We start from the raw sequence: 18,909 nt of genomic DNA, 5'->3' as shown, positions 1-18,909 counted from the left end.
CCATATGGAGTCCATGGTTCCTGGCTTCAACCTGGTCCAGGCCTAGCAGTTGCAGCCATTTGAGAAGTGAACCAGCAGATAGAGATCTTTGTTTCTCCCACTCTCTTTCTGTAACTCTGCATTTCAAATAAATAATCTTTAAGGCCTTTAGAGATTATTTATAAGGATAATCTATTGCAGCACATATAACTAAGAACAAAATGGGCAATACAGAAACTAGATAAATGACATTTGGACATTTAATAGAAATCAGTTCTATTAGCCGGCACCGTGGCTCAATAGGCTAATCCTCCGCCTTGCGACACTGGTTTTAGTCTCAGTCGGGGCGCCAGATTCTGTCCCGGTCGCTCCTCTTCCTGTCCAGCTCTCTGATGTGGCCCGGGAGTACAGTGGAGGATGGCCCAAGTGCTTGGGCCCTGCACCCCATGGGAGACCAGGAGAAGCACCTGGCTCCTGCCTTCGGATCAGTGCCATGCGCCGGCTGCAGCACGCTGGCCGCGGCGGCTATTGGAGGGTGAACCAACGGCAAAAGGAAGACCTTTCTCTCTGTCTCTCACTGTCCACTCTGCCTGTCAAAAAAAAAAAAAAATCAGCTCTATCATTTCTTTTTTAAAAACTTTTTTTAAAAAGTTTTTTCTATCTATTAGTTTACTCTCCAGATGTCCACAACAGGCTGGGCTGAAGTAGGAAGCTGGAAACTCTAACCAAGTATTCCATGAGGGTGCAGGAACCCAATTACGTGAGCCATCACTGTTGCCTCTCAGGGGCTACATTAGTGGGAAGCTGGAGTCAAGAGCTGGAGCTAGGCCAGCTACTCTGATTAGGATGAAAGCATCGTAGCTGGTATCTTAAACACTAGGCTAAGTGCCTGCCTATATAATTTCTTCACCCTAACTAGATTATAGTTACTTCAGAATCTGAGGGGTACATTACGTCTGTTAATAAAAAAATTAAAACAAAATATAATTCTGAGTACAAAAGGCTGTCACTGAAGAAAAGATACAGACTAAGTTAATGACGGAAATCTACTTTATAATCAAGAGTTCACTCATTTGAAGAGTACCCAGTGGACTACTTCTCTGATTGTATTACACTCATATTTATATGATTAATTTACCATAACAAGATTTTAAAACTGCTGAAAAGCAGAAACAATGTTATTTAGTAATTTTGCCATAGTTATAAGTGTGAGATATGACTCAAAAGTAATATTTTGGGCCAGTATTATGGCATATAGGGTAAAGTCACCACCTGTAACACCAATATCCCATGAGTGCCAGTTTGAGTTCCAGCTGCTCTACTTCCTTTCTTTGTTTGTTTAAAGATTTATTTATTTATTTGAAAGGCAGAGTTACAGAGAGGCAGATGCAGAGAGAGAAAAAGAGAAAGATCTTTCATCTTCTGGTTCACTTTCCAAATGACTGCAATGGCCGGAGGTGGGCTGTTCTGAAGTCAGGAGTCAAAAGCACATTGTGCAGGGGCCCAAAGACTTGGGTCATCTTCTATTGCTTTTCCAGGCCACAGCAGAGAGCTGGATCGGAAGGAGAGCAGCCAGGACTTGAACTGATGCCCATGGGATGCTAGTATTGCAGGTAGCAGCTCCTCTTCCAGGTCCCCCAAGTAGGTGCAGGGTCCCAAGGATCTGAGCCATCTTTCACTGCTTTCCCAGGCCACGGCAAAGAGCTGGATCAGAAGTGGAGCTGCTGGGACTTGAACTGGTACCCATATGGAATATCGGCACTGCAGGCGGCAGCTTTACCTGCTACGCCACAGCATCGGCTCCTGCTCTACTTCTGGTCTAGTTCCCTGCTAATGGCCTAGGAAAGCAGCAGATGGTCCAAGTGTTTAGGCCCCTGACACCCACATGGGAGACCCAGATGAAGCTCCTAGCTCCTGGCTTTGGCCTGGCCCAGCCCTAGCCATTGCTGCCATTTGGGGAATGAACCATCTTTCATCTGGAATATCTCTCTCTCTCTCATAGAAATTTTATAGTAGTTTAGTGTTAAAGGTACCAACTTACCAACTTCACTGAGTAGACAGAAACATTAAACAAAATTTTCCTCCAAATCAAGTAAGATCTTTATGCTTTAACTACCACATTTAATACTAACACAGCATCACAAAGTAAGGATACAAAAACTGAAGTTAAAAACAAAAACAGGGAAGAAACTCCATCTATTTAATGATGAAACAAAAGCATTTCCATTTTTGCCAAGAACATGACAAATATGCCTGCTATCATTTTTACTGTTCAACATTGTTCTAAAATTATTAGCTAAATTAACAAGAAATGGAAAAAGAATTTAGCATATACCAAAAGGGCAGATACAATTACCACTTTTTATAAGACTTCCAATCTGAACAATCTAAGAGATTCTGAAGAAAATACATCAGTACTTGTAAGAAGATTTAGTTTACTGGTATATTTATAAAAGACAAAGAAGAGCTGTTACTGCGGCATAACACGTAAAGCCGCCACCTGTAGTGCTGGCATCCCATATGGGCATGGGTTCCAGTCCCGGCTACTCCACTTCTAATCCAGCTCCCTGCTAATGGCCTGGGAAAGCAGCAGAAGATGGTCCAAGTCCTTAGACCCCTGAACCCATGTAAGACATCTGGATGAAGCTCCTGGCTTTGGCATGGCCCAGCCCTGGCCATTGCAGCCATTTAGGGCATGATCCTGCATATGGAGGATCTCTCTCTGTGTGTCTCTCTGTTTCTCTCTCTCTGCCTCTCCTTCTCTGTAACACTGACTTAAAAAAAAAAAAAAAAAAGATAAAGATACACAGTTTCAGAGCCGGCACTATGTGGCGTAGCAGGTTGAAGCCCTGGCCTCCAGTGCCAGCATCCCATATGGGTGCCAGTTTGAGTCCTGGCTGCTCCATTTCTGATCCACTCCCTGCTAATGCACCTGGGAAGACAGCAGAGGATGGCCCAAGTCCTTAGGCCTTTGCCACCCATGTGGGAAACCTGGACAAAGCTCCTGGCTCCTGGCTTCGGATCGGCTCAGCTCTGGCCGTTGCAGCTATATGGGGAGTGAACCAACAGATGGAAGACCTCTCTCTCTGTCTCTACCTCTCTCTCTAACTCTACCTTTCAAATAAATAAAAATAAATCTTAAAAAAAGATATTCATATACTTTGATAACAATAAAAATATTAAATGTTTAGTAATTTTTTTTGACAGGCAGAGTGGACAGTGAGAGAGAGAGACAGAGAGAAAGGTCTTCCTTTTGCCGTTGGTTCACCCTCCAATGGCCGCTGCGGCCGGCACGCTGCGGCCGGCGCATTGCGCTGATCCGAAGGCAGGAGCCAGGTGCTTCTCCTGGTCTCCCATGGGGTGCAGGGCCCAAGCACCTGGGCCATCCTCCACTGCACTCCCTGGCCACAGCAGAGAGCTGGCCTGGAAGAGGGGCAACCGGAACAGAATCCGGCGCCCCGATCGGGACTAGAACCCGGTGTGCCAGCGCTGCAAGGCGGAGGATTAGCCTATTGAGCCACGGCGCCAGCCTAGTAATATATTTAATAGGAGATGGATAGGACCAGGCTTCTGCTTCTGGAATATGATAAAGTAGGGCTGTCTTACTGCAGTAAGTCTATAAATAAGCCACAAAGCATTCCTGGACTCTTGAAAACTCAACAGAAATCTACTGGTAGAGAGCAGAAGATTAGAGAGAAGGGCAGCACAGAAAAGTAAGAAAAAAAGCAAGGGTATAGTAACAATTGGTAAGGAAGAAATAAATGTTATTATAGCTTACATGATTATATACACAGAAAAGCTAACAGTATCTACTAAGTTGTTAGAACCAATAAGGAAGTTTGAAAAAGTAGCTGTCTAAAAATTTTTTTAAAGATTTATTTATTCTGAAAGCCAGTATTTGAGAGGAGAGACAGAGAGAAAGTCAGAGTTAGACAAAGACAGAGATCTTCCATCTGCTGGTTCACTCTCCTGTTGGATGCAACTGCCAGAGAAGCCGGAAGCCAGGAGTTCTAGCTGGGTCTCTCACCTGGGTGGTAGGAGACCAAGCACTTGGGCCATCTTCCACTGCTTTTCCCAGGCCATTATCAGGGAGCTGGGTCGGAGGTGGAGCTGCTGGGACAATAACCAACGCTCGTATGGGATGCAGGCATTGTAGCCGGAGGTTTTACCTGCTATGCAACATGCCTTTCTATAAATTTTAAATCCAAAAGCATTTCTATGCCCCAGCACCAAACAGAAAAATATAATTCTTAAAAAAGATACCATCTTGGGGCTGGCGCTGTGGCACAGTGGGTTAATGCCCTGGCCTGAAGCACTGACATTCCATATGGGTGGCGGGTTAAAAAAAAAAAGATACCATCTCATTTCAGGCATGGAAAGCCAAGACTCTGTGGCAAAAAAATATCCTTCACGGAGGATCTCTGTGAGATCTCAGTGGAAAGAAAGGGCCATCAAAGAAGGATGTACTTAGGGGCCGGCATTGTGGCGCAGTGGCGCAGTGGGTTAACACACTGGCCTGAAGTGCCGGCATCCCATATGGGTGCTGGTTCAAGACCCAGCTGCTCCACTTCCGATCCAGCTCTCTGCTATGGCCTACGAAAGCAGTAGAAGATGGCCCAAGTCCTTGGACCCCTGCACCCACATGGGAGCCCCGGAAGAAGCTCCTGGCTCCTGGCTTCAGATCAGCACAGCTCTGGCCATTGCAGCCAATTGGGGAGTGAACCATTGGATGGAAGACCTCTCTCTCTCTCTCTCTCTCTCTCTCTCTTAGTGTAACTCTGACTTGCAAATAAATAAATCAATCTTAAAAAAAAAAAAAAAAAAAAAAAAAAAAAAAAAAAGAAGGACGTATTTTTCTCTTAAGGGAGGAGAGAACACCCACTTTGCTTATGGCTGTGTCCAAACAGTGATAGAGTCTATGGTCACAGAGGCCTCCCATAGCCTTGGCAGCCCATGACAGGAGCCTCGGGTGATCACTGATGTCTTCAATAGAGTGTTAGGCGCTGTGGCGCAGCAGGTAAAGCCCCCACTTGCAGTGCCGGCTTCCCATATGGGCGCCAGTTTGAGTCCTGGCTGTTCCACTTCCGAATCAGCTCTCTGCTATGGCCTGGGAAAGCAGAAGATGGCCCAAGTCCTTGGGCCCCTGCACCCACATGGGAGACCAGGAAAAAGCTCCAGGCTCCTGGCTTTGGATCGGCACAGCTCTAGCCATTGAGGCCAATTGGGGAGTGAACCAGCAGATGGAAGACCTCTCTCTCTCTCTCTCTCTCTCTCTGCCTCACCTTCTCTCTCTGTGTAACTCTTTCAATAAAAAAAAAAAAGTGTTAATTGTTAAAGGAACAACAGAAGTCACTGTGCACTTGCTCCCCATATAGGACCTCCTTCCTTAATGAGCTGTACTATGAGAATCGACTGCAAATCTTGTTCTCAAACTGCACTCTATATGTTGTGGGGGGGTGGGGGTGCAAAATGTTGAAATCTGTGCTTAACATGGAGTTGGTCCTCTGTATATAAAATCAAACTAAAAATTAACCATGATGAAGAAAGAAATGGGAAAGGGAGAGGGAGTTGGGATGGGAGTAGGGGTGGAAGGGTGGGTATGGGGGAAAGAACCACTATATTCCTAAAGTTGTATCTATCAAAAAATGCATTCATTAAATAAAAACTTAAAAAAAAAAAAGATACCATCTACAATTGTGGCTGTCCCCACAGAGGCTGTCTTACTGCCTTTCCTCCCCCAGTCTCCCACAGCATGGAAGCCACTCAGGATTCCATGACTTATACATTTCCCCTTTCTCCAACTTCAAAGTTTTGAAAATAAAGTTTATTGCTTTTGGTTAGATGCTAATTTTTCTTTAAAAAAAATAAAGTTATTCTTTTAAAAAAAATTATTATTTGAAAGGCAGAGAGACAGTCAGAGATCTCCCACTGCCCTCAACAGCCAGGGGACTGGGCTAAGTTAGAGTCAGAAGCCAGGAACTCAGTCTGAGTGGGTCTCCCATGTAGGAGGAAGGGACCGTACCACTTGAGCCATCACTGCCACCTCTCATGGCACGTATTAGCAGGAAGCAAGAATCAGGAGCAAAGCCAGGCCCCAAACATGCACTCCAACATGGCAAGGAGCATCTTAACCCCTGCACCATTTGCCTGACCCTAGAGATGAATATTAATGCTATCTCTTCCCTATCAAGAGTTCTAATTTGGTACCTTTATTACATATTCCCAGTTATTCTATCATAATCCATTTACATTTAATCATGTATATTGCAGGGTTACTTGCTTTCCATTGTTTCTTCTCCTTTTCATTTTTAGAATCTATCTTGAAAAGCTCCTATTTGGTCAACAGCCCTTTATAGATTTTTCTCAAGTACAATGGCATTTCCACATATCTTCCTTTCATCTTGTCAATAAATATTACCTTGTCTAAGTCCCTTCCTATCAGTAATGTACAGGTGTTACTCGACTGCCTTCTAGTTTTGGGTGTTGAAAGATAAAAGAAGATGCAATCTTCTTCCTTTCTAAGTAACACACATTCTGCCTGAAAACTTAAAGGATTCTCATTTTATCCTTGAAAATTCAAGATTTTTTCATTATGTCTTTTTCACCCCATAAATTCAGCCTTAAATTTAATAAACCTTTCAATCTATGTAAGTATGTAAGTCTTTCTTCTATTCAAGAGGGCTGTTTCTATTATTTCAATTAATTTTTTTTAAAGGATTTATTTATTTATTTGAAAGTCAGAGTTACACAGAGAAGAGGCAGAGAGAGAGAGAGAGAGGTCTTCCATCCAATGGTTCACTTCCCAATTGGCTGCAACGGCCAGAGCTGTGCTGATCTGAAGCCAGGAGCCAGGAGCTTCTTCCGGGGCTCCCATGTGGGTGCAGGGGTCCAAGGACTTGGACCACCTTCTACTGCTTTCCCAGGCCATAGCAGAGAGCTGGATCAGAAGTGGAGCAGCCAGGTCTCGAACCAGCGCCCATATGGGAAGCCAGTGCTTCAGGCCAGGGCATTAACCTACTGCGCCACAGCACTGGCCCCTCAATTAATGTTTCTCCTCTACTTGTTCTTTACGCCTGCTCCTGGAACTCCTGATATCTGCATGTGAAGTCCCCTGACATCTTCTCAAGAGTCTCCTTTTTGTTCTGTTTATTCTTTCCATGTCTGGATCCTGGGTCCCCTTAGCTGTGCAGCAATTTTTTTTTGTTTCCTCATGAGTTTCACCCTTAGATATGCAGGGTTTTCAAAAAATTTGCAGAAAATGTGTACTAAAGTGGTTGGTGCTGTGGCATGGAAGGTTAAGCCTCCACCGGCAGTGCCAGCATCCCTTATGGGCACCAGTTCTATTCTCAGCTGCTCCATTTCTGATCCAGCTCCCTGTTAATGCACCTAGGAAAACAGTGGAAGACAGCTCAGGTATTTGGGCCTCTGTACCCATATGGGAGACCCAGAAGAAGCTCCTGGCTTCTGGCTTTGGTCTGGCCCAGCCCTGGCTATTGCAGGCTCTCTCCTTCTCTCTCTGTATTTTTGACTTTCAAATAAATAAATAAAACCTTTAAAGATTAAAAAAGAAAAAAAAAAACAGGATATGTATATTATGTAAAAACTAGACATGGATTTAAAATTTTTTTGTACCAAAATAAACTTGTGTTTTTTCAATTACATTTTTCCATGAACCTTTTGAAAGTATCCCCACACTTTAAACAATGCCAGCTCTGCCAGGTGTAAGTATGGATAAATCACTGAATCCACTGTGCGGCCTAAAAGAGAAATCCCCGTAGTCTCCCCACTGCCCAGGCCTCACGTGCAGGAAACACTATCTCACCTCCCGAGCCACTGCGCTGAGGGCCTCAAATCTCCACAGTCCCAGCTCCCGGGAGGAATTCCTTTGCATTCTCTCACTAGTGCTCTCTACTGGCCCAGAGGGGAACCACGTCCTCCACCAGCTTTTCAGTTACTTCTCCGTCAGATCCAGGTCATGCTCCTTGCTTCCCAGCCCTGCCTGCAGTGCTAACAACTGCTCCACACAGATGAGTTTCTGAATATTGGAAATGGAGAACAAGAAACACATCATCCCTGAAACTCTCAACAGCCTCAAATGCTCCAGTTTGACATCAATATAAGTATTCTCCAAGAATGTAATGAAGAATAGGAAGGATTCAAAAGGAATCAAAAACTGTCACTCATTCAGATACCTGAGTGACCACCGTATGTGGGGTGGGGACAGCAGGACAGGCTGGGCATTGCGCACCAGAAATACCTGGGACTAGAAGTGTTTCAGATTTCAGGGTATTTTTGACTTTGGAATACCTGCATATACAGAATGAGATGCCTTGAGGATTTTATGCATTTTTTAAAAGTTTATTTATTTGGGGGCTGGCACTGTAGTGTAGCGGGTAAAGCCGCTGCCTGTGGTGCTGGCATCCTATATGTGTGATGGTTCAAGTCCCAGATGCTCCACTTCCAATCCAGCTCTCTGCTATGGACTGGGAAAGCAGAAGATGGCCCGAGCCCTTGGGCCCCTGCACCTGTGTGGGAGATCTGGAACAAGCTCCTGGCTCCTGGCTTTGGATCAGCACAGCTCCAGCCGTTGCAGCCAATTGGGGAGTGAACCAGCAGATGGAAGACCTCTCTGTCTCTCTGCCCCTCCTTCTCTCTGTGTAACTCTGATTTTCAAATAAAAAAATAAATAAATCATTTTTTAAAAAAGTTTATTTATTTGCATCTACTTGAAAGGCAAAGCAACAAAGGGGCAGGGGAGCACACTTCTATCCTCTCATTCACTAACTAAATGCCTACAATAGCCAGGGTGGGGCCAGGTTGAAGCCAGGAATCTAGAACTGCATTCAAGGCTCTCACGTGGGTGGCAAGGGCCCAAGCATTTGAGCCATCATCTGATGCTCCCATGATGCATCAGCAGGGAGCTGAATAGGAAACAGAAGTGCAAGGATCCAACTGTCACTCCAATATGGGATGCAGGCATCCCAAGCAGCGGTTTAACCCACTGTACCACAATGCCCACCTCTGTACAATATCTTGATAATTTTGTGCATGAAACAAAGCTTCACAGAGTGGAATTTTCCACTGTGGCATCATGTCAGCACTCAAAAACTTTCAGATTTTGTAAAACTTTGGATTTCAGGATTTGGATTTTAAAACATTTATTTGAAAGAATCAGAAAGAGAGAGACCTGCATACACACACACACACACACACACACACACACAGAATCTTTAATCTATTGATTTACTCCCCAAATGACAGTAATGGCCAGGAGCCAGGAACCCCATCTAGATCTCTCAGGAAGGTGGCAGGGATCCAAGTACTTGGGCCATTTTATATTGCTTTCCCAGGTGCATTAGCAGGGAGCTAGATCATAAGTACAGCAGCCAGGACTTGAACTAGCAATCAGATGGAATGCTTGGCTTTGCAGGTGGTGGCTTAATCTGCTATGCCACAAAGCCATCCCCAAGGATTTCAGGTCTTTTAATAAGTGATGTTCAACTTGTATTGGTTTCTAAGGTGATAATTTTTTAAAAAGATTTATTTATTTGAAAGGCAGAGTTACAAATAAAGAGGGAGAGAGAGAGATCTTCCATCCATTGGTTCACTCCCCAAATGGCTACAATAGCAAGGGCTGAGCCAGACCAAAGCCAGGAGCCTGGAACTCTACCTGGGTCTCCCATGCAGGTGGCAAGGGCCCAAGCACTTGGGCCACCTTCCATTGTTTTTCCCAGGTGCACTGGCAGGGCCAATTCCACTTCTGATTCCAGTTTCCTGCTAACATATGCCTCAGGAGGACTTGGGTCCCTGCCACACACACAGGAGAACCAGATAGAACTACTTGCTCTTGACTTCAGGCTGGCCCAGCCCCTACATATTTGGGGAGTGAATCAGTGGGTGGAAGATCTTTGCTTGCTTGCTTGTTTGTTTCTCTCTCTCTCTGTCACACTACCTTTCAAATAAATAAAAAACTAAATAACACTTATTTAAGAGTAAGGGGAAAATGACTTTAATGAGGTAGAAAAGACAAACATGGAGAAAGTTAGGGAAGTGCAGCTTCTCCTATTGACCTTCATGAGATTCTTCAAGTGCTCCAGTGTTCAATGTTCCTATCATAGCTGTGAGTTGAAGAATCAGTCAAGCAGGCCAAGCCAAAGCTGGCAGATGACTGCAGATGGTCTTAAGTTGTACAATAAAAATTGAACTTGCTTTCCAACAGGCAGACTGAAATGACTGTGGAGAGTCTATTCACTCCCACTGCACTGCACTCAAGATGTATCTCAAGAGTGGCAAGCACAATAAATGAAAATAGAATACATGAAATTTCTTTCTTAGTCTTTTTTTTTAATTGGAGAGGGTGGGTACCTCGGAACTCAATCCATGTCTCCCATGCAGGTCCAAGACTCAAATACTTGAGCCATCATTGCTGCTTCCCAGGGTCCGTACCAGCAGGATGCCAGAGGCAGGAACCACACCAAGGCACTTCAATACAGGACATGGGCACCCCAACCAGCATCCCAACCATGAGGCCAAATGTGTGTCCCAAATTTCTTTAAGTACATACCAGTTTTAGGCCATAATGCATTGACTGCAATTTCACCTCTAAATTCTTCTGCCATCCCAAGAACACACATAGACATACCATACTTAGCAATTGTATAAGCTGAAAAAAAAAAAAAACAACAGAGTAATAATTTAATTAAGAAACACACTGATTAATGAATAGAAATAACAAATTTCTATTACTATTTTCTCCATGATATAATTTTCATTATAAAAGATACAATATACAATTTTTTAAATGTAACATTTTGTAAAGAACAGTTTTTATGCAAACAACTAAAGACAAATGAACTAGTTTTATATATTTCCATCTTAATATATGAATAAGAGGTCAAAATAAACTTTTATTTTTCTGAATACTATGGAGGTAAGTCACATTATTGCTTCTTAGTCTGCTTTTTCTTTTTAGAGTATAAAAGCTATTATTTAAAGGGAAAGTACTGCTTGTCAAATAACAAGAAGTCAATTAAAGCAGAACTTCCTTCTGTTTTGCTCTATGTGTTGCTATTGCAAGTGTCTTTCTAAATGTTAGTAAATTATGCTGAAAAAAGAATTAAGTATTGGGGCTAGCACTGTGGCTTAGTGGGTAAAGCCGCTGTCAGCAGTGCCGGCATCCCATATGAGCACTGGTTCAAGTTCCAGCTGCTCCACTTCCAATCCAGCTCTCTGCTATGGCCTGGGAAAGCAGTAGAAGACGGCCCAAGTCCTTGGGGCCCTGCACCTGCGTGGGAAACCTGGAAGAAGCTCCTGGCTCCTGGCTTCGGATCAGCCCGGCTCTGGCAGCTATTCTGGAGAGTGAGCCAGCAGACAGAAGACCTCTCTCTCTCTGTCTCTCTCTCTCTCTGCCTCTACCTCTCTGTACTTCTGCCTTTCAAATAAATCTGAAAAAAAAAAAAAAAAAAGAAGAGTGTTTCATGTTTAGTTTTTAACCAATTTAAGAATGAATTACATACAATAAAACACACTCACTGGAACATGGAAGAATTGTCTGGGAAGCTCACTAGGCTAATCCTCCGCCTTGCGGCGCTGGCACACCGGGTTCTAGTCCTGGTCGGGACGCCGGATTCTGTCCCGGTTGCCCCTCTTCCAGGCCAGCCCTCTGCTGTGGCCAGGGAGTGCAGTGGAGGATGGCCCAAGTGCTTGGGCCCTGCGCCCCATGGGAGACCAGGAGAAGCACCAGGCTTCTGCCATCGGATCAGCGCAGTGCGCCGGCCACAGCGCGCCGGCCGCGGCGGCCATTGGAGGGTGAACCAACGGCAAAAGGAAGACCTTTCTCTCTGTCTCTCTCTCTCACTGTCCACTCTGACTGTCAAAAAAAAAAAAAAGAATTGTCTGGGATGATGGAAACCCATATCCTGATTTGGGTACTGGTTACACAGGTATATATATTTCTCAAAACTTATCCAACTGAACCATTAAAATGTGTATATCTTATTCAGTATCAACTATACTTAAATTTAAATTATAGATAAACAATTAAGAATCTACTTTCCAAAATGCTACTTACTATTTTGCCATAGAAAATTAAATGTTGACTGCAACATACAGATTGTGATTACACCACAGATACACCAAACCAACCATCCCTGCACCCTACCACCTACCACAGTGCTGTTTGAACCACATGGGATTCAGATTCAGTGGCGGACTGAGATTGAGGATGTGAGCAATTTTACTCTTTCTCAAGTATGGAATACAGGCTTTAGATCTGAAAGCAAGAGAACCCAAGTCAACAGCATGCTAGCAACCTCTCCTCTTCTTAAAGTTGTATTTTAAACCACTTCTACAGTACAACTGAACTTGCAAAGTCATCTGCAGGGCATTTTTTGTTTATGGGATACTACTGTTTGTTTTCTAGAATGAAGACTGAAAAAGCAACTAATTTCCATCCTTCAAAACTTTGGTTAGCATCAACTACAACTGGGCCACATTTCCTCTCCCCAACACACACACCACATACATAATTTTCAGAAATGGTCAGAACTTGTCAGTCACCACTGTAGTAAAGAACACAGTTTTTCAAGCTAAGCAGACCTGGATTCAAATCCTACTTCTGCCCCTTCTCTGTGGGACTATGGAAAAATTATACAGCATTCTAATTCTGTTTTCTCCTTTGTAAATGCTGGTGATACTCAATACTAGCTAGGATTGACTAAGAGATTAATATGAGATATTCAGACAGTGCTATACATGAAATAAACAATCACTAATATTGATAATACATATACTGCCTTATTGTATCTTAGCAGGTATAGTACTCCTACTATATTAGAACTGTAATTTAGTTATGTAACTCCCAATATATTTCCAAATTTAATATGCATCAATATAAAATGCAATATGCCTTTGGGAGCAATATATGGTTTCATTTCTTAAAAAGCTGTTCATACAAGTAGGCAATTTATTTTATAAAAGACAAATCTAATATTTTAAATTTTCAATTACTAAGTTATAATGTAGCTAAATAACATATTATAGCTTAATTATTTTATAGCTTTATTTTAGCTTTATTCACAGCCAATGACTTCCATGATTTAGAACTATTCTGTACTTTCAAGTCAGTTTTTTTTTCCAATTGCCAAATGCACAACACTTTTGTTATCTCTTCAAGCTTACAAACCAAATACCATCATTAGTGAAAGTGGTTTTTCTATGCATGGTTAATCATTTCCAAAGATGCTTCCTTCTCTCTCTCTCTCTCTTTTTTTTTTTTTTTTTTTTTTTTTTTTTTTTTTTTTGACAGGCAGAATTAGTGAGAGAGAGAGACAGAGAGAAAGGTCTTCCTTCTGTTGGTTCACCCTCCAAATGGCCGCTAAGGCCAGCGTGCTGCGCCGATCCGAAGCCAGGAGCCAGGTGCTTCTTCCTGGTCTCCCATGCAGGTGCAGGGCCCAAGCACCTGGGCCATCCCCCACTGCCTTCCCGGGCCACAGCAGAGAGCTGGACTGGAAGAGGAGCAACTGGGACAGAATCCGGCGCCCCAACCAGGACTAGAACCCGGTGTGCCGGCGCCACAGGTGGAGGATTAGCCAAGTGAGCCATGGCGCCGGCCACTTCCTTCTCTTTTAGGGTGTTGAGGTAAAGAGAGGCAAACACTATTAACTGATTTTCATCAAAATAGTGAAACTGGGGCCAATGCTGTGGTATAGCAGTAAAGCTGCTGCCTTTGACAGGCAACCCATATCGGCAGTGAGCAGTTCAAGTCCCAGCTGCTCTACTTCCTATCCAGCTCCCTGCTAATGTGCCTGGGAAGGCAGCAGAAGATGGCCCAAATACTTGGGCCTCCGCACCCACATTAGAGACCTGGGCCCAGCCCTAGCAGGATGTGGCCTTTTGGAGAGTGAACGAGGGGATGGAAGATCTCTCTCTCTTTCTCTTTCTCAGCCTCTCCCTCTCTGTTTTTCCACTTTTCAAAAAAATAAATAAATCTTAAAACAAAACAAAACCCTGAAACTATACTTCAAAGAATCAGTAGGAAACAAACTAAATCTATTTCAGGCAATAAGACCATAATTCACATTCAAAGAGCGAGCTCATTTCATTTACATGAAAAACATAAGCTTTCCTATGCTCTGTTTGACAAATCTTTTTCATCTGCATTTTGCCAGCCTGGCCCTCAACATTATCAATCTTACATCAGGAGCATTTCCCACACATGGTCTATCTCATATACTACTTTACAAACTCTTAGCACTACCCCATACCATCCCTCTTTCTCTAATGCTCTGCCTTTCAAATAAATAAGTCTTTAAAAAGAATAGCTGATCATAAATGTAGGAACTCTCAATAATGAATAAAATCTTTGTGCAACAATTTTTATTTTTAGAGTATCTATTCCTGAGATATTTGCACATCTGTTATTGGAAGCTACTACAGTATTTAAGTACGTAAGCACCCTTTAGCTTATAACTTTTTCATTGAGAAAGGTAACTGAACAATGTTAGCTCATTTTTCCTATAGTTAGAAATTGGGGGGGGGGTTGGTTTGATTTTTAATTCAACTATCAAATGTAGAAATGTGATATAGGCTATCCCCTTCACTTTTGGATAATGACCCCAGTATAAGAAAGTAGATCAGATTGTTCCTGCCAAATGATGGGCTTCCAAAGACACAAGGAAAGAGCAAACAGAAGCATATGGTGTGTGTACATAACTCATAATGTCAACTGAAAAGGCCAAGTCTGTAATTACTATCACAAATTTTGACAAATCTACATATAATTCAATGCTTTACTTGTATTTATCATCACCATCTCAGAACAAAAACACAGTCTACATTAGTTTAGGTATTAATAAGCCTAAAATCAACACTGACCATTACCATAACACTGTTTATAGTTATGTTTATTAATTTTGACTAATCTATTATAAAATTTTCAGTTAAAAAAGGGGGCAGCACCGTGGCATAGCAGTAAAGCTGCCTGCAGTGTCACATCCCATATAGGCACTGGTTCGAGTCTCAGCTGCTCCACTTCCCATCCAGCTCCTGGCTTCAGATCAGACTAGCCCTGGCCATTGCAGCCATTTGGGGAGTTAACCAGCGGACAGAAGATTTCTCTGTCTCTGCCTCTCTCTCTGAAACTCTGCCCTTCAAATAAATAAGTCTAAAAAAATAAATAAATAAAAATAAAAGGAAATTTTAAAAAATTTTCAAGACATTTCTCAATATCTAATGAGTCCTTTCCTGACGTTCATGTCATGTGTCACCAGTTTAAAAAAATTTAATCACATTAAAATTCTGACACCTTAAATAAATATAACAAGGCTTCCTCATTTATAGTAGAAACTATCACCAACGATTTAATATATTCACACAACGTGCCCTACTAAGCATCAGTTCAAGATACAGAGCAAAAGTTCCTGGTTAGGTTTATATTTTTAGTCATCTATTTAAAACATTCAGTTGAAATTCTTTCACAAAGTTGTAAGCTATAAAATATTTTGATCCAGATAATTTTTTCATGTAATATATAACTGTTTCACACAACAACATTGCTTATCTTATTTTAAAACAAATACAAACCCTATCACAAAATGAGTCTTTTTTTTTTTAGTTCATTGAGTTTTTTATTATCATATTTTCTATATGTTTATCATAGTTCTTTTACTATGGTTTAATTTAATATGGCTTCACTCAACAATGAGATATACCTTACACATTGAATTTGAATTTATAGAAATATGCCATATATCTTGGGACTGACATTGTGGTGTAGCAAATAAAGCTGCTGCCTTCAAGGCCAGCATCCCATATGGGCACCAGTTCAAGTCCCGGCTGCTCCACTTTCAATCCAGTTCCCAGCTAATGCCCTGGGAAAAGCAGTGGAATATTGTCCAAGTGCTTGGGCCACTGCCACCCATGTGAGAGACCCAGATGAAGCTCTTGGCTCCTGGCTTGGCCTGACTCAACCCTGGACGTTGCAGTCATCTGAGGAGTGAACTAGCAGATAGATCTCTCTCTAACTTTCAAATAAATAAATAAATGTATAGTAAAGAAACAAATATGCCACATATACACAAAGAAGTAAGTTCTCATCCATTTTACTTGAATATATGGCCCTCTTGACATACATTTCATTTTCCTACTTCAGATAAAGACAGAGGGAAGAGAAATATTTCACTTTCCTCTTTAACATAAGAAAGCAATAAAAAAAATAAAGAAAAACAGCAGTGCAAGCACAACAATAAATGGCAATTTTTAGCCTGCCCTCAGCACACAGAAGACAATGGAGCTCATGGCTCATTTAATGAGGCAGTGGATGCTCCGCACTCAGCCACAGCAGCTGGTCCTATCATGTGGGAATGGCAAGGCTGTCTTCACGTGGACAGATTCTCCAATTCCTCAGGAAAAGCCAGAGGAACACGCGTCTGACACAGCAGTTAAGATGCCACTTGGCCGGCGCCGTGGCTCACTAGGCTAATCCTCCACCTGCAATGCTGGCACCCGGATTCTAGTCCTAGGTGGGGCGCCGGATTCTGTCCCGGTTGCTCCTCTTCCAGTCCACCTCTCTGCTGTGGCCCGGAAAGGCAGTGGAGGATGGCCCAAGTGCTTGGGCCCTGCACCCACGTGGGAGACCAGGAGGAAGCACCGGGCTCCTGGCTTCATATCGGTGCAGCGTGCCGGATGTAGTGGCCATTTGGGGGGTGAACCAACGGAAGGAAGACCCTTCTCTCTCTCTCTCTATCTAACTCTGTCAAAAAAAAAAAAAAAAAAAAAAAAGATGCCACTTAATATGCCTCTATCCCATATCAGAGTGCCTGGGTTCAAGTCCTGGCTTCACTTCCAATTCCAGCTTCCTGCTAATGTGCATTCTAGGAGGTAGCAGGTGATGGCTCAAGTACTTAGATCCCTGTGGAAGACTGATATTGAGTTTCTGGCTCTTAGTTTCAGCTTGGCCCAGTCCTGGCCATTGTGGGCACTTGGGGAGCAAACCAGGATATAGACTATCTCTCTTTGCTTGCACTGTTTCTCTGCCTCTCAAATCAATAACTAAAAATTTTTAAAAAGTAAAAGCTAAAAATCTTGGTTTTTGAGTATATATTCTAATATTTTCATTGTAGGCAGCTAATGAAATCTTGAATGTAGCTAACTAATGAAAACAATTTTTTATATTGTTTGAGCCAAATTTTGCAGTCCAAACAAAAATACATCTGAGGGCATAATCCAGGACTCTAATTTGACAAATTCTACATGTAACCCTCTTGACCAAGTCTATAACATTTACTTTATCATCTCCATTTTACAAATGAGGAAGCTGAATCTTTAAGAAGTTGACTTACCTGCCCAAGGTCATGAATAGCAAGTCACAAGAGGGTTTGTGTTGTGACTTGAATCCAGGTAGTCTTACTCCAATACCTAAGCTCCCAAACACCTGTTCTATACATAACAGGATAACACAAGGCAAAGAAGTTCTATGTTGATGCTTCCTTATATCCACATGGAAACAAGAGAACCCAAGAGTAAATAAAACAATGGACTGTATTGGGGCCAGCGCTGTGGAGCAGCGGATTAACGCCCTGGCCTGAAGCGTCAGCATCAAGACCCGGCCGCTCCACTTCCAATCCAGATCTCTGAAATGGCCTGGGAAAGCAGTAGAAGACGGCCCAAGTCCTTGGGCCCCTGCACCCACATGGGAGACCCTGAAGAAGCTCCTGGCTCCTGGCTTCAGATCGGCACAGCTCCAGCCATTGCAGCCAATTGGGGAGTGAACCATCGAATGGAAGACCACTCTCTCTCTCTCTATCTCTCTCTCCTCTCTCTGTGTAACTCCAACTTTCAAATAAATAAATATTAAAAAAAAAAATAGTAGAACAAACAAAAAAACAAAATGAGATTTTTTTTTAAAATCTCATCTTTTTTTTTTTTAAAGATGGGACTGTCTAGCCCAGAACATATCAGTAGAACTATATTCTCATTCATTCTGTATTTTACCTTTCCCCTAATAATGCCCAAGATAGCATTAGTGGGAATTTTTATTTAATTTTACTTATTTGAGAGGCAGTGATAACAGATGGAGAGAGCTTCCATCTGCTGGTTCACTCCCAAAATGCTTGCAAAGGCCTGGGCTGGACCAAAGCCAGAAGCCAGGAACTCAATCCAGGTCTTCCATGTGAGTGGTAGAACCAATGTATTTTAGCCATCACTACTGCCTGCAAGGATCAACACTGGCAGGAAGCTGGAGTCAGGAGCCAGAGCTGGTATCAAACCAGGTACTCCAATGTAAGATGCAGTTGTCTTTTTAAAAATATACATATATTTATTTTATTTATTTGAAAGAGTTACAGAGAGAGGTAGAGACAGAGAGAGAGACAGGTCCTCCATCTGCTGGGTCACTCCCTAGATGGTCGCAACAGCTGGAGCTGCGCCAATCCAAAGCCAGGAGCAAGGAGCTTCTTCTGGTCTCCCACGTGATGCAGGTGTCTAAACTAGCATCTTTTTTTTTTTTTTTTTTTTTTTTAAAGGCAGAGTTAAACAGAGAGAGAGAGAGAGACAGAGAGACACAAAGGTCTTCCTTCCGTTGGTTCACCCCCAAAATGGCCACTACAGCCGGTGCTGTGCCGATCCGAAGCCAGCAGCCAGGTGCTTCCTCCTGGTCTCCCATGCAGGTGCAGGGCCCAAGCACTTTGGCCACCCTCCACTGCCTTCCTGGGCCACAGCAGAGAGCTGGACTGGAAGAGGAGCAACCGGGACAGAATCCGGCGCCCCATCCGGGATTAGAACCTGGAGTGCTGGCACCACAGGTGGAGGATTAGCCTGGTGAGCTGCGGCGCCGGCCTTAACTAGCATCTTAACCACCGGGCCAAATGCCCACCCCAGCATTCACCATTGTGCTGGTTACATTAGAGCTTACTGTTGATTACATACCTAAAA

At 43.0% G+C, this 18,909-nt stretch overlaps 1 protein-coding gene across 1 annotated transcript in view; it reads right to left on the bottom strand.

Annotated features, from left to right (window-relative positions):
* Positions 1-18,909, bottom strand: part of HSDL2 (hydroxysteroid dehydrogenase like 2) — an 82,892-nt gene that overhangs the window by 40,774 nt on the left and 23,209 nt on the right. The window contains exons 5-6 of the mRNA XM_008249545.4: positions 12,147-12,250; positions 10,544-10,642 (exon numbers count right to left, since the gene is read on the bottom strand). Of these exons, the coding sequence (XP_008247767.1) occupies positions 10,544-10,642; positions 12,147-12,250 (203 nt within the window). The remainder of the gene's footprint in view (positions 1-10,543; positions 10,643-12,146; positions 12,251-18,909) is intronic.

Source organism: Oryctolagus cuniculus, chromosome 1 (assembly GCF_964237555.1).
Source record: "Oryctolagus cuniculus chromosome 1, mOryCun1.1, whole genome shotgun sequence".
NCBI lineage: Eukaryota > Metazoa > Chordata > Mammalia > Lagomorpha > Leporidae > Oryctolagus > Oryctolagus cuniculus.
This window is presented reverse-complemented; position numbering and strand designations above follow the sequence as displayed.